The 16,483-nt window shown below is 42.7% G+C and overlaps 1 protein-coding gene across 1 annotated transcript in view; it reads left to right on the top strand.

Annotated features, from left to right (window-relative positions):
- The window catches only part of RSPO2 (R-spondin 2), a 130,799-nt gene that overhangs the window by 81,065 nt on the left and 33,251 nt on the right, over window positions 1-16,483 (top strand). The window contains exons 4-5 of the mRNA XM_066578985.1: window positions 10,848-10,991; window positions 11,191-11,379. Of these exons, the coding sequence (XP_066435082.1) occupies window positions 10,848-10,991; window positions 11,191-11,379 (333 nt within the window). The remainder of the gene's footprint in view (window positions 1-10,847; window positions 10,992-11,190; window positions 11,380-16,483) is intronic.

Here is a 16,483-nt window from a genome sequence, read left to right as displayed (position 1 = left end):
AGCCTATAATTCCAAATATTGTTGTAGCCTACCATTGATTTTAGAAAGTATTAGTACATTCGGCAGTTACTAGACTTCCCAGACAGAGTGCTAAAAAAAAGCCCCTCTTAATGTCACTTCGTTTCAATCATCTTAACCATTCCTCTTTGATGTGACTGCAAGTTTAGCATAGTTTACTAATCCCACCTTTGTTGAGCCCCGTGCGTTAACACATCATTTATGTAATTTGCTTGTAAATGGTCTGTATTTTTTTTCTCTATCACTTGGACTGACCTTTGAACAAATTGTTGCTGATTATTTGTGTCAAAGTTGTTATATGTAAAACTGAGTGTTAATAGGATTAGTATAAGAAATGTTACAAATTAGCGAGCGGAGATTGGAGGAAGAGGAGACTTAATGGGCGGAGTTACTGAACTGAAAATATTAGTAATTTAAAAAGAAAAAAAAACAACCTTAAATTGAAACTTTACCTGAGTAGCTGGTAGGTTCTCTTCATTGTGGGATTGTGCCGGATTAGAAAACTCTGCTCATTCCTTCCAGAAACACAACCGCTCCTGTCCACAGCTCTCGTCTGGTATTGCAGCTCAATCAACTGAGTTGCAATACCAGACACAGCCCTTGGGTAGACGCACTATTTTTGATAGAAGTGTCCATGCTTTTCTGACCTTGTACAACTCCTTTTAAATTGGTATTCCCATCTTGGCAAGTTATCTTCCATCTACAGGATGGAGAATAAATTGCTACATGGTGGAGGTCTGACCACTGTGGCCCCTACGGATCCAGAGAAACCTCCCCCAGAGTGTCCCAAAATTTTGCATGCAATGGTCATGGATGTGCACAACAGCAACATTCATTTTAGTGGGTCCACAGGGGATTGCTGAGCGCTTTAAATGCTATCTCCAGCAGTTCCCATTGAAACGGGTTGCGCACATGCCCAACAACTGCTGTCAGTATTCAAGGATGCATCGTGGGCAATTTCACTTGATCAATGGTGGTTCCAGCGGTCAGAATACCACTTTTTAAGGACTAATACTCCTTTCCTATCTTAGAACCAGACAGTCCTCAAACTCCAGGCCAGTATTCACACAGTAATTTAAGAAAACCTCATCTGTATTATGTCTCAAAGCAAACCCTTTTTTCATCCCTGCACAGTTCCATATGCAAACTGTATGTCCGTTTTTTTTACCAGAAAAATGGATACATTATGCATGTCCATGAAACAATCTGGGATGAACCCCTATTTTATGTCTTTCCCTTCATCCCTTAATAATGGATCCAGGAAATATGGACAACCGTCCGTTGTGTTTGTGTCCCCATTTGCTTGAATGGGGGAATCTCATGGGCAAGTTGGACTACTGTGTCTGTATGTCAGTCTAATCTATTGCAGAGTCAGGCAGCGTGTGGGCAGAAGATATGCTTGTGTGAATTAGGTGTTAGTGAGTGTTTTTACATGTGGCATTTTTTGTTGCATTTTCCTTGCAGTTTTTTGCTGCATTTTTGTGCCAAAATTCCAAAGTAATGATTTTTTCAGACCTTTCTTATTCTTAAGCGGGGGCGGATCGGAAGCTAAAATAGCCCTGGAAAGAAATCTAAAAGTAACCTCCTATTGTAGCGGAATCCATCACTAGCAGAGTGGGCCAACACAAGTATTCCCTGATGCTGGATCTGTCTTCTGAGATGTCATCCATTCATTTCTCTTGGCCCGGGTGACCTCAGTACAATTGCATCAGCTCAGGTTTTTTTGGCGCCGAAGCGGAAGGGAGTGTTTAATTTCAATGAGATGTTGCAGCTTCCTGATGACAGACGCTACCTCCACACTACGCAGTCACACTGCCTTCTGTAATAAAAGTCGCCCCATCACGGCCAGCCTGCACCTGCTCCCTGGACCACCTGAGCTGCCAGGAGAGCGGGGACTGTAGCAAGTGCTCCTTCTTGCAGTGACCCAATGGAGTGCAGTGGGTTCAGGAATCTACCCAGATGCTAATATCAGTCCTGCTGCTTGACTAGACCGGCACAGGACCTGATTGGCCTACCAGGATATCTCCCTGTAGAGCTTATGGTTTATAGTTGGCCATGTGATGAAGAAGCAATCTAGGTAGCCAGAGCAGTATATACTGTAGTTTGAGATTTTCCAGTGAATTACCATAATTTGTCAATGTAATTGTGGGTGCAGTTTTTACAGGTTTTTAATGTTTTCCCATCATGAAAACAGTGTGATAGATAATAAAACTGCATGTGACATGTCATAGATGGGCTTTCATTCATTGGGAGCAAAGATGTAATTTACTGCCCTAGTCCTTTTATTGAAATACCATGACTATGGCATAATGGTTTGTTGGTGTCACTCAGTACTGACTGGTTTACATGCACTGCCAACTCCCCTTCACCAGCATGCTACTTGCAAATGCACCTTTATAGACAATGTGATAAGGTGACCCAGGTACTGGTGCATCTTGTCTCAACCAGAACTATGGGTGGAGACCTGGGATTGTCCTGGTTGAGTTCTAGGGCAGATTTTAGGCTTATAGCTTAATACTGGATTACAGTGTGCTGAATCTCAAAGTTACAGATTACTAACAATGAACTGGTTCCAAAATCTCATCAGGTTACAATTCCTATGGTCATTATACTGTACCTTGCCTTTTAAAAATTTCCAGCACTGCCTGCAAATCCTGGCTGACCAGTCTGGTGGGCCATCCAGACCATCTCTGCTGCCGGGAGTTCATTCCATAACTCCTCCTCCTCTCTCTGACTGTGCAAAGTGGATGACCTCTCCTACAAGATGATTGAAATCCCATGCATTCATTGGCAGGTCTGTAGGTAGATTTGGCTCACTCATCTGCACATGTGCCAGCAAGGATCTGGCTTTCAGGATGACACAACTCTGATCAGGGGCACCACTTCATCAACGTCTCGTAGAAAGAGAGAGAAGGGGTTATGGAAGAAACTCTTGGCAGCAGAGATGGTCCAACCTCACCCACTGGAGTGGTCACTGAGATTTGCATAGGATATGGGAAATTTTAAAAGGCGATTTTCTTAAGGCATGATATCTGTAGGAATCGTAGAACAGATTCCAAGTCTCATCTGGCTACATCAGTAATCTGTAACTGTAAGCGATTTGACATGCTCGGAAGTGCTAAAGGTTCACTTTACTACTATCTATAGTTATTGCAGTCAATCTATTGTGCCATTTGTACGTTCTATTACAATTTATGTTCGGTAGACTATAAATAAAACTGCTTTTATTTTCTAAAAATCTGTTTATCCAATATTACTTAAAGTATTGTTAGAAGCAAAGACTATAGTAGCTTAGTCTTGCTGGAGGGCATCGTACATGATGTGAAATACTAGAGTCCAAGTCTGAAGAACAAAGATTCCTTTACAGCCTAAAATACACATCGACCATAGATGTTCCTGTTGACCCTGATAAACTTTACATAGATATATAAATATATAGTATCTAATATATGAAAATAACCATCTAAAAATACTCAATATCAAAAAACAATCCCTCTGCTAGAAGATGTCAGAATGGAATGATACTTTCTCTGTGTGATTGTAACACTGATATAAGTAAGTAATTACAATATCAGAGCAAAAGGATAATGCATTGTGGAGAACTGACCCTTTGTAAGAAGTCTCTAGTACCCTGCTGTACTGCCTCTAGCTTGGATACAAAATGTGATACGGGCGGGCATGGAGGCTCTAGTACCCTGCTGTGCCACCTGTAGCTTGGATATAAGATGTGATACAGGCAGGCATGGAGGTTCTAGTACCCTGCTGTGCCACCTGTAGCTTGGATATAAGATGTGATACAGGCAGGCATGGAGGTTCTAGTACCCTGTTGTACTGCCTCTAGCTTGGATACAAGATGTGATATGGGGGCAAAGAAGCCTCTAGTACGCTGTTGTATTGCCTCTAGCTTGAGTAGATGATTTGATAGGGTGGGCATGGAGGCTCTAGTACTCTGTTGTACTAACTCTAGCTTGGATACAACATGTGATGCAGGTGGGCATGGAGGCTCTAGCACCCTGTAGTATTATAATCATTAATGACTTCTTATTATGGAGTCAGAAGTGGTTACGGGAATAAAACAACTAGCCCCCAAAAATAAAGCAGCAGGCGTAGATAACATACTGGCAGAGCTATTGCTGCCAGTACCATTGAAAACCATCACTAGGCAATATGAGCATCCACACAATGGCCACAGGACTGGAAAAAAATCTGTCTTCATTCCTCTACCAAAGAAAGGCACTCCCAGAATTGCTCTAACTACCAAACAATAGCCCTCATTTCGCAGGCAACCAAGATCCTGTTGGTCTGTCTCTGTTGGATGCAAGATGTGATATAGCTGAAATGCCTCTTGGAAGCCGCCATGAGAGTAACACAGGATGTCCTGAACATATCAGTGAGCTATCATTGTCCCTCATACCACTACCAGGGGTGACCGACTGTCATATTTGATGGCTCTCCATAGCAAAGGCAGAATTGAGCCATCATGAGTGGCCAAACTAAAACTGGATGCGTTGCTGAAGACAACCCGGTTCCACTCCATAGCATCCAGTTTCATCGTTCATGACACCACTGCAAACAGAGGATGGTCGGTGGGGGTTAAAGGCAGTGCATGCAATGGGTGCTGTGAGACTAAATGTTCTTCAGCCAAGCGCCTGGAAATTTGGTTCTAACAGACACAGGGGCCTGTAACAATGGTGCCACCTGTCTCCGCATGGCGGACAGTGAAACAGTTGGAGCTGCTTGTGTTTGCCAGACAATCAAATGATTCTTTCTATTGTTGGTTTGTTGAGGGCATCCTGAGCCTGGTCGCCTTGCGTGTACCCTCCCACATCCACTGGTCCCAACACCTCCTAACAGTCTAGTTATAACGGCCCAGGTGGTGGGCAATTCATCAGTATGACCATCCAGCTTTTCATATTCCAATAATGCACCCCTCTCAAACTCTGTTAACTGAGCAAAATCTCTTCTCTCCATCTTAGAGACGTCTAGTGGTCAACAAGCTCTACACAAGAGAAAGAAGAGGTCACTACACACAAGGAGCCTCCGAGAGCCTTTTTATAGGCCACTTTTAGGGCCTCAGGTGGCAAGATGTTCAGCTAATCACACCACAACTCTAATCATTTGCATATCTTCCTGAGATGTATCTGCATGCCGAGTTTTGCAACAACACGACAACTTCTAGGGTTGTTTTTTTTTTTTTTTTTTTTTTTTTACAAAGCGTATATAAAGTTGGAAAAGGCCTCGGGGAGCTCACAAATGGTTATTTCAGAAGTACTGTATTTCTCCGACACAATGAGACTGGAATGATTTATGCAATTGACTAAAGGAGCAAGTATTGTGCCATATGAAATGAGTTCCAAATGCACGCTGCTGTAACTCCATATGTCTGCTGATAGTTTGCATTGATGCTGAATATAGTGTTTCAGAAATGAACCACATATTCCCCATAATATACCTGATTTATAATGTGTGCGCCTATTGTTTCTCTAGGTATAAAGCCATTCTGCTATTCAGGCGATTTGCTTCTTCCCCCTCCCTGCTTCTATGAGGATATGCTTTTCTTCATAGACTTACTTTTATTCTTTTTTTTATATTCTGTAGTACCTCTTGTTGAACGCAGGCTTTGTATTTTCCTTTTGTATAAATGTTTTTCTGATCCCTAAAAATCACTTAATGTTAGTTTATGGTGTTGGTATATTACAACTGTATCTTTTTTTAGTTTTTTTTTTTTTTTTACGGTTAAAACGTTGGCTCTATTCCCTTACTGCTGGTTACTGGGGCCTCTTGCTTAATCCTCCAGAGTGATATATTCTAGTGCCAGCTGATAATGATACAGATGTAGCAAACTTTAACTTAACACTAAGGTCCCCTGCACACGGGCGTAAATTCGGCGGTGGGATTTCCCGCAGAATTTCCGCCCATGCCCGCCTGCATAGGATTGCATTACAAAACACAATCCTATGCAGACGGCCGCGATTTGTCCGTGTGAAAATACACGCGGAAAACGAATCGCAGAGGCCCGCGCAGAAATGTCACTCTCGGCATGCCAGCTCCACTCTGCGCATGCACCGCCTAGGCGGCAGCTGGCACGTCAGAGCCAGAGCCGCGGGAGCAGGTGAGAGCCGCACTGGTCCCTGCAGGGGCACGGGTAGGATCCCTCTGGGAGAATTCTCGCAGGGGATCTGACCCAGCCAACCGCAGGCAGCCTTAAAGAGTTATCATAACTTAACTATAATTCGTAAGTGGTGCTCCAACGTTAAGGAAAAAGGTTGCATCTGTAAGCGAAAATCGTCCCTCCATCCACCAGTAAGTATGGAAACAGCGGAACGCGTCCGTGTAAGTTTCACACAAAGTCCTCAGAAATCCACAGTTGGAGCAAGCAGAGAATTGGACATTCTGTAGCCGACACTGTGGAAGATTCTGCGCAAAGGTGTGTGATGTTACCCCTACCGATTGTTACCAGCCCTGAAACCAGACGACATAACGAGGTGACGTTCTTTCTGTAAGAGTATGCAAACTAATGGAGACCGATGGTTTCATGGAGTCTTTAGTGTTTACTAGAGATGAGCGAGCACCAAAATGCTCAAGTGCTCGTTACTCGAGTCGAACTTTCAGTGATGCTCGAGAGTTCGTTTCGAGTAACGAACCCCGTTGAAGTCAATGGGCGACTCAAGCATTTTTGTATATGACTGGTGCTCCACTAAGGTTTTCATTTGTGAAAATCATAGCAAATCACCAAAGTCATGTAAAAAACACAAAAATGGATAGGGCAGGCGAGGAGCAACATGCAGGGCTGCATTTCGCGCTCCGAGGTCTCACTATTAAGCCACAATAGTGGCAAGAGTGAGACCACCCCCCCCCCCACACACACTGTCAGCATAAAGATCGTTCTCCTCTGCCACAGCTGTAACAGCTGTAGCAGAGTAGAACGATGTTAGACCATTGAATTCAAAGGAGCCGGCAATACAGCCGGCTCCATTGAAAGCAATGGGCTGCCGGCGATCGTACAATGAATTTTCGGGAAGGGCTTAAATATACAAAGCCCTTCCCTGCAATTCATCCAGAAATGTGTGTAAAAAAAAAAATATATATATATAATTTTTTTTTTTTTTTACACATTTCTGGATGAATTGCAGGGAAGGGCTTTGTATATTTAAGCCCTTCCCGAAAATTCATTGTGCGATCGCCGGCAGCCCATTGCTTTCAATGGAGCCGGCTGTATTGCCGGCTCCATTGAATTCAATGGGCTAACATCGTTCTGCCGGGACAAGGTGAGTATATATACACATTTCTGGATGAATTTCAGGTAAGGGCTTATATTTTTAAGCCCTTCCCGAAAATTCATCCCACTCTCGCCGGCAGCCCATTGCTTTCAATGGAGCCGCGTGGTACTTGTCTCGAGTAACTAGCATCTCGAGCACCCTAATACTCGAACGAGCATCAAGCTCGGACGAGTATGCTCGCTCATCTCTAGTGTTTACTGATGAAGTCGCCTTCCACCTTTTCGGACAACAAACATAATGTCAGAATTTGGGGGAGGAAAAACCCACCTATCTATGCGGAACAGAGGAGCGACTCTCCCCAAAGGTGAATGTGAATGCGCTATAACCTCTAGGAAAGTGTACATCCCCTTTTTTCCATGAAGAATCAATCCTGGGTATTTCGTCCCTGGACGCTACAGATATGGCTTCTACCACAGCTGGAAAAGGAAATCCAAGGTTTCAAGTCCCAACAGGACGGGTCGCTCCTTCTCCCCCCTCCATTTTTTTACAATGAAGTCTAAAGTGAGCAGCAACTACGAATAGTTGGATTGGCCATGCCAGTGGTGACAATAGTAAACGACTTCCTTGGCCTCCACATTCCCCGCACCTTACACCTTGATTTTTTTTTTTTTTTTCCCCCCCTGGGGAAGTGTTAAAATCTACATGCCAACCTTACCACCGAACATTATCTGTGAGGACGTATTCCAGAAGCCATTGCCTCAGTCAGTCGTGATATGCTACAACGTGTATGGCAGAAGTGTGACTGCAGGCTCCATGTGTGGAGTGACAAAGGGGGCCACATAGATCACCTTTAATGGGGAAAACATTTTTGATGTTGTGCAACAAAACCTTTATTTGAGTTTCTGTTTCCATTGATATCAAATTTCTTTTATCTGAGTGTCATTAACCAGGAGTTACGAGGGGTTCAAATCAGGGAAATCCTTTGTAATAACTCTGTGCAAGAAAAAAAAAAAGGACCTCGTTGTCAGTGGAGTCCATTCAGTTCCATCATAAGACAGATCTCTTCAGCTAGTGAGTGCTGTTTTTCTGGTTCCCTAAGGCCTCATGTCCACGGGGAAAATCAGATCTGCTGCAGATTTGTAACGCGGATTTGGGCTGCGGATACAGTGCGGATGCACTGTAATTGTCTTTTATTTTTCATGCAGGAGATCAATTGAGCTATGTGCTCTATGTGCTCCCGCATGGGTGAGCCGCACTAAAATGGAGCATGTCCATTTTTTTCATGCTCCAGAAATTTTTTAATTCACTTTTAAATGCCATCCGCGGGTATTTATCTACCCGCGGGTGGTCAATGCATTTCTATGGGGCGCGGATCCGCGTGCGGGAAAAACGCTGCGGATTTTAAATATTATTTTTCCCGTGGACATGAGGCCTAAAAAGAGCAGGAAAACGGAACCCTTTAAGCGTTGATGTGGTTGAGCCTTAAGTTGAGTTATCATGCCAGCATGCCAGGCATGTTAACAATTGCTACATCTATAGCTGCTAACCTTTAATGTAAATATAGTTTAAATGTAAATGTTTTATAATTAATTTACGCCAATAGAAGGACATTTTACAAGTCCTAAAACTCCTTAAAAAAATCCATAACATTTCCGCTAAACTTCTGTATTTTTGTGCAACTGCTTTTTTTTTCCAAAACTGTTTTTTTTTTTTTTGCTCTCCACAAAAATGACAAAATGATGTTTGTGAATAAACCCAGAAACCATTTTCTAAATTTAAGTAATGTCTTTGATTTCTTCTATCCTGAAGTATGATTGCTTTCATTTTAGACCCCCAAAACCTGAGGCTGCAAAACGTAGAGGTTTTAGAGGTGCAACAGTGTCATCGGGACAGATTAAAGGGATACCGTATTTACATCTCAGGCTTTTATGATCTATCCACAGGATATGACTTAAGTCTGAGGGTCTGTTCACACAGCAGAAAACTTGGCTGGAACCCACGTCAAATCTGCATCCCATTGGCTTTAATGGGAATCCGCACTGTGGTCTATATAGTGCAGATGTGAAATTAATTTGCAGAAAGAAGTGACATGTCACTTCTTGACACGTATTTTGTATCAGAAAATCCATGTGTGAATTCTTCAATTGAAAAGGACTAAATTCACATGCTGATCCTCTGCCATACACTTACATAGCTGCAAGTAGAAATCTGCAGCTCGTCTGCACTTTTTTTCCACTGATTTTGGTGGCGGAATCTGTGGGAGAAAAAAAATCTGCACCTGATGCCGCCGTATGAATATACTCTGATAGATGTGATTCCACCTCCAGAACAGGTGTCTATGTCAAGTTCTGAGTCTGTCCACCGCTAGACTGGTGGTATGTGGTAGCCGGGGTAGTCAGGAGTTACAGAAACAGTGGAGCGGGCTGTCAATGGGTTGTCCTTGATCAGTGTAGCACCGCAAGTTTCTGCAGCTCTCAAGTTACTGAAATGGTGTAGCTTGCTGTGTTACACTGTTTCTCTACCTCCCATTCAGTTTTATGAGGGTTACAGAAATGGTGTAAAATGACCTGCTGGTCTAGTTTTGTATTCCTGGTCATCATCCTATCTGCTGTGATCATGGTGGTATTCCCAGCCGAAGAAGAAAGATTTACCAGCAGCACAGCCTACTAACGGATTTCGGCGAGGCAGTAGTTATGCACAGCCACATGGGAGCCAAAATCACGGATATACAGTAATGCCAGAAATGGAGAGCATGACAGCATACGTGGTGAAAAACTATCAAAAGATATACTTTATTCCTCCATAATACACCGCAACGTTTCAACTGCACACAGGCTTGACAAAGACTCTGTGCAATATATCTTTTGATAGTTTTTCACCATGCTCTCTATTTCTGGCATGGTGGTATTCCCATCTTGGCTGATTGATATGGGCTCTTGGGTAAAAAGATTGCTGGCGGCCCCAACTTATTCCCTGTTGTAGCAACATAGAGGAGGGGTGCCTTTGCATGTATATCACCTTCTCCACTGGCCTCTGGGAGTTATGACGACAGTCAACCAAGCAACTTCCTTAGACTTTCATGGAGAGCACCGCACTTGTGTGTAGCTTCCTCTGCACCTCTTCTCGGCTGGGTAGGAGCTCCAAATGGTCTTCAGATAACATGATTTTTGTGACAGCTGGTATCCCAAAGCTCCCCTGCTAGACAACCGGTTGTCCTTGATCTGGTTATGAATTGTCAAAAGAACTGGTTTGGACAGGAAGGCTTGGATGGTGGTGGACTCCTAGGTCCCTAAGGTAATAGAGGCCTGGGACACATGCTCCATATGAACTTCCTGTAATTCGGCTCGAATTGTCTTTTGTTGATCCAGATCATCTTATCCAACAATATTTGCTTCCTATCTTAGATAATGACACTATGTATATGTATCCACACAAAACATTCATAGCCATGCTGCATCTAAAGGTGCAGCCTGTAAAACTGGGCTTGTAACTTCAATCAATCTGTGCATAAAAGATATGAAAATGCTTCATACACTACCTGACCTTAAAGTACACTTTGTATATTAATACATGAAGAGGAAAAACTAATTATTCAACTTCTCTTTTTAGGATGCAGAATCGAGAATTGCGACTCTTGTTTTAGCAGAGATTTTTGCACTAAGTGCAAACCAGGATTTTACTCTCACAAAGGACGTTGTTTTGAGGAATGTCCGGAGGGGTATGCACCATTGGATGACACCATGGAGTGTGTAGGTTAGTGAAGCCTACCTTATCTTAAGGGTTTTCTAATAAAGTAACTACTAGTAAATAAAATAACTACTAACTGTGTGATATGTAATGTCCATACATCTGTTGAGGTTTAGACAGTATCTTCACTTTTTGGGTTATTACAGTTGACTTAATTAAATAAAGTTCTCCTTGAACCTTTATTATTTCTGTTGCGTTCCTCCAGATGGGTGTGAGGTGGGACCATGGAGTGAATGGGGAACGTGCAGTAGGAATAATCAAACGTGTGGATATAAGTGGGGCCTAGAGACAAGGACTCGACAGATTGTAAAGAAGCCAGCAAAAGACACTATTCCATGTCCAACCATTGCTGAGTCTAGAAGATGTAAAATGGCAGTGCGACACTGTCCAGGAGGTAAGAGTTGTCAATAGTAATTCATTGCTGTTTGTCTCGTTGTTCTTTTCCTCTTTTTGTTTGTTTAATAATTATTATTATTATTTTTTACAAAGTTTGTGATATTTGAATTATAGTCATGTAGAGCAAATCTGCAGGATATATGCCATCAATTTCTTATACATGTGTTTCCACCTCTGGGACCTACATCTATATCAAGAACACGGGTCCTCAGGGATATTCCCATGGCATTTATGGCATATCCAATTAGAAAATAAAATGCTGCTGTCTTGAACATGGTTGAATTGCTACTAGTTCTTTGACTCACTAGACTATGTAATCCATTCAGAACCAAGATTATCATTCGTTTTGGCACATGATGGTTTCTGGTTCTTTCGTTCCTCCTGCTCCTCGTTCCTCCGAAAGCATCATGTGTTCTTTACATAAATGTACCCCAAGACTCCATAGTAATCCTTATACAAGGATCTCAAGCAGCAGACTCTCAATGATTTAGATGTTGATGGCCTATCCTGAGGATACACCATACATTTGAAAAGGTTGGACAACCTCTTTTAATCAATCAGAACACTGTTTATTCAATTGTAAGATACTATCTCTGCACCCTCCTGATTTGATGGTTTGGTAGAGGACTGTAGGCAAAAATATTAAAGTAGCCCCTTTCTGAGTAGCGATTTCCTATAGAGCATGGCTATCTGACCTTGTATATCAGATGATTGTTGACAGATCCCACTGATATAAACTGGATTAGTGGCCAATAAAATGGGTGTGAGGGCAGTGCCCCCTATCCGAAATGTACTGTTGGGGTAACGAGGGTTAGCATGTTGGATTATGTACTTCGCCTTTTGTTCACCAGGAAAAGAAGAACCTGAAATACGTGGTAATTGCTTTTACGCTAATGTGCTGGATGTACCACCAGATTTCTTCTAGTTAGCAGTGTAGACAGATGGGATGTTGAACCTTTGACCAAAGCAAAAGGGATTCTGACCCTTAGTAATAGAAGGCATAATCCATTTCCTCATACTGCAGAAAATCTGAAAGGGTGGGAGTGCACAGGGTGGTGGGGGGGCCCCCATGGGACAACTAATAAGGAAATTATCCCACAATTCATGGCGGAGCGTCCCTCCACAAAATATGGATAGCACATGTTATTGCCCTTTTGCTTCCTTCTGTGTTGATCCCAGTGGGGGTTGAATCATTCTGTAAAGCTTTCTCAAATACTCACTGTCTATTGATTGTAATCTTTTGTATGCAGATATAGTTGCAATGTCGACTTTGTCAATGCACAATGACGTTCAGGGGCTTAAAGTCTCGGCGGCAGACTTGTCTCCATCACCAGATCCGTTTTCTGTGCTCGCTGGCCAAACCACTGCAGTTTCCTTTATTCTTTCTCACCTGTATTATGTCCAAATATTCTCGTCTCTATGGTGTCTGGAATATTGGGATAGATCTCTTTCATGCTAAATTGGAAAAAGCCAATACTGACTGGACAAGTAATGTGTCTTTTATATAATAACCAAAAATGGAAAAAGTCTTAAGGTGTCTTTTTAGATATTTTTAAAGCGCTCCTTTCAATTTTATTAAGCTTTGGACAAGTCAAATGTGTTTCTTGGCAATAGGACAGTGAACTCCGGAGGAAGGGGGATACTGATCCCTAGCTGTCTTCTGCACACTCACTTATTAGCTTCTAGGTTGCTGATTTCAATGCCTGTCTGTCAGTATACATTCAAGTGGTGACCAAGATGTAGAGGATGGATGGGAATAGGACTGCAAGATCAGACTACACATTTTGTTTGTAGTCTGTTACTATGGAGACACATTTTCTTGCAAAGGAACTGTAGGCACAAAACCTGTAGGAGAACTTTATTCAAGCCTAATTGTAAAGTTGCTTAAATTCTATTATAGAAACTTTGGAGCAAGAAGAAATGGATGCGATTTGTGGACATATTGAAACTTTTAAAGGGTCTTTCTAGGACTGAGGGCCCCTTTTTATACACAAAATGCTTAATGTTTAATTTATCACTGGCTTGTGCAAAACTGAACGATAATTTGTTTGCTTATTGTTTGTCGTTCAGTTTAGGCAGGCATAAAAATCAAATGATGGGCCATTGTAAACGGGCAATCACTCATCTATGAACGACTGCCTGTTTACTGTTAATGGAAGCGAGAGACAGGAAGAGATCTCTGCATGCTCCACCTCCATTCAGTGAGCGATCATCTCTCCTGTGTGGAAGCACAAGAGCAATCATCGCTGGGATGACTCTCAGATGCGTAAGTGCCCAACAATCGTCCTGTGTAAAAGGACCCTAAACCACTGATGTCCCCGCCTCAAGATAGGTTATTAAACTCCTATCAGTGATTCTGCCAATAAGATGTCCGAAACGGCCACGGCGCTTGTGTGAGTATGTCGCCCACTTCACTGCACAATAGGTACAGAGCTCAACATTTTCATAGTGACAGTGTCTGGTATAGCTGCTCAATCCCATTTACATGAATGGGACAAAACTGCTCTTACACGATGTCACCATGGCCTTTGTGACCCAAGTGCCATGATCCTTTTTATTTGGCTGATTTGTGAGAGTTATGAGTCGCGGACACCCACTAATTGGATTAGTTTAGTCCTAATAGTTTAGTCATAAAAAACCCTTTTAAGGAGAGTTCTGTGGCATTCAGTAATTTTAACTATATCTCTATCTATCTCATATCTATCTCATATCTATCTATCGATCTATCTCATATCTATCTATCGATCTATCTCATATCTATCTATCGATCTATCTCATATCTATCTATCGATCTATCTCATATCTATCTATCGATCTATCTCATATCTATCTATCGATCTATCTCATATCTATCTATCGATCTATCTCATATCTATCTATCGATCTATCTCATATCTATCTATCGATCTATCTCATATCTATCTATCGATCTATCTCATATCTATCTATCGATCTATCTCATATCTATCTATCTAATCACAGTTATTAGATGACTGTATAGTAGTTACTTGGTCACTGTTTGTTGACATGTAGTTGTACATTCTGTGGCACTGTTTAGACAAGTGTATGGTGTTGGCAATTGGGCACTGTATGGTACAGTTATTTGTAGATTGCATTGGGGGGAGGCAGAAGAGAGAGTACCACATGGGCCACAATCCAACAAATACATCCATTTAAGGCTAGTTTCTCAAGTGTTTTATCGTGGTGGTTTTGTCCCATGACTAAACGCCGGCTGAAAATCGCGACCATCTAAAAGGATAGCGCATATGGAGCGCATTCCGGCTGGCCATTCTTATGCCGCCTGGAAAAGATAGGTCTTGTCTTATCTTTTGCCGGAATATGCCAGCTGTTTCCATAGACTCCTATGGGAGCCTATGAGAACCATTAGACATGTGAGCTGCTGCTAAACTCCCTCCTTCCGTTTTCTAAAGTTCCTCCTCTTGCCAGCAGCTGCCATAGGTTGCGGAGGGAGGGGAGGGAGTTTTGTATGACTAGCTCTGCTAAGCTCCCGCTCCCTCCCTTTGCTGGCAAGGGGCGGAGAGGGGGAGGGAAGAGGGAGGGAGTTTAGAGGAGCTTGGTCACGGCTGCCTCTTGTTCATGTGATTTTTCAACCACGATTTGTGCTCTACTGCTCCATTCATTGCAGTGGGACTGCTGCAGATGAGCACCTGGCTAACATAAAGAGCTGGGAGGGATAACTACTGATGTGTCACGGCGGCACTTACCATGCTCTTGTCCCAGAGAGATGACACGCAGCCAAGGCCAGTATAGATTTGCAAGCAAGTTTTGACACCCCCTATGACCGGAAATGCCAATAAACGGGTTGAGGAGTATTAGTACTTATCACTCGTGACACTACTGTTCCCACACACCAGTATTCTATACGGCAGAGAAATAAATACAGAGACTTGTGTCTAGTACCTTGGAACCCTAGGGACTGTTAGGGCCCAGTATAACTTTTATTTAGGAATAAACTTGTATAACAGGTAATGCAGGTACAATTCACTTTAAGCAGTAACAGGCTATAGCTCAGAGGTAGGGAGGATACACAGGATGAGTACGGTCCTACAGTCCACATTATCTGTACATTACCGGGTCCTGGATTGGGAGCACTCCAGGTGTGTGTGTGTGTGTGTGTGTGTGTGTGTGGTTAAGGTCACTCCACAGACCCTCTAGAAGACAATTCCTAAAGGAAGGCTTAGTCAATACACACCCCGCATGGCAGACGTGTGGGTGTCACAATAAAGTATGTCTGTGCGGTGATCATAACTATGGAGGGCTGCACAGGAAACTCCTGTAGTGTGAACGGGTACCTATTTTAGAACTTTGGTAGGACTCTCTTGCTCTCTCTGCTGAAGGGACTCATTCCTCTCACATCCACACTCCAAACGCTACGGGATATTGCTCCTCTTCCTCCATCTTCACCCACATGGAAGCTAAAGGTGCTTCCATGTGGCTCCGTGTTAGCACTCTGTTGGAACTCCTGAAGATGGACCCTTTTCCACTCTCAATGTCTCCAATTTTTATAACCTCTCTTTTACCACATGACAAGACAAACTGATACATCTACATGCAGGCAATGATTTTATTAAAGTTAATCTCTCAAGTGCCGAAGCTGTGCAACACACACATTTGATATGACAGGACAAGCTTTGCACAGTGCATCTACATAGGACAAAACATGTATGACATTTATAGAAGGAACCAGGATGGTGTTCTGGGCCACTACATACCATATGTGGTTTACAGTATCTGTATGTACTGTAGTGCAACAACTGTATTACACATGTTAGTGTATGGGGCTTACTCCTGGCTCGGGGCCCACCGGGGGGATTCACCTGTTCCCTGGTGGGCCAGTCTGAGACTGCAAGTCATTCCTACATCAATGCATTCTCTTATGGACTACTTCATCATTGTGTATGCCTGTCCTCTGTATTTATTCTCACACTAGATTAACATACTTAGAGATTTTGTTGTCATGTATGACGAGATCAAAACCATGCGCTGTCTGTCCGCTAACATTTTTACAATTCCTCTTTCCTGCAATGTCTAGATTTCTCAATTATTTTTTTCTTCCCAAGATTGTTTGACACATATATAAT

The sequence above is a fragment of the Eleutherodactylus coqui genome, chromosome 9 (assembly GCF_035609145.1).
Source record: "Eleutherodactylus coqui strain aEleCoq1 chromosome 9, aEleCoq1.hap1, whole genome shotgun sequence".
In the NCBI taxonomy this organism is placed as follows: Eukaryota; Metazoa; Chordata; class Amphibia; order Anura; family Eleutherodactylidae; genus Eleutherodactylus; species Eleutherodactylus coqui.
Note: the sequence above shows the minus strand (reverse complement) of the source record. Positions and strands in the feature narration are given on the sequence as shown.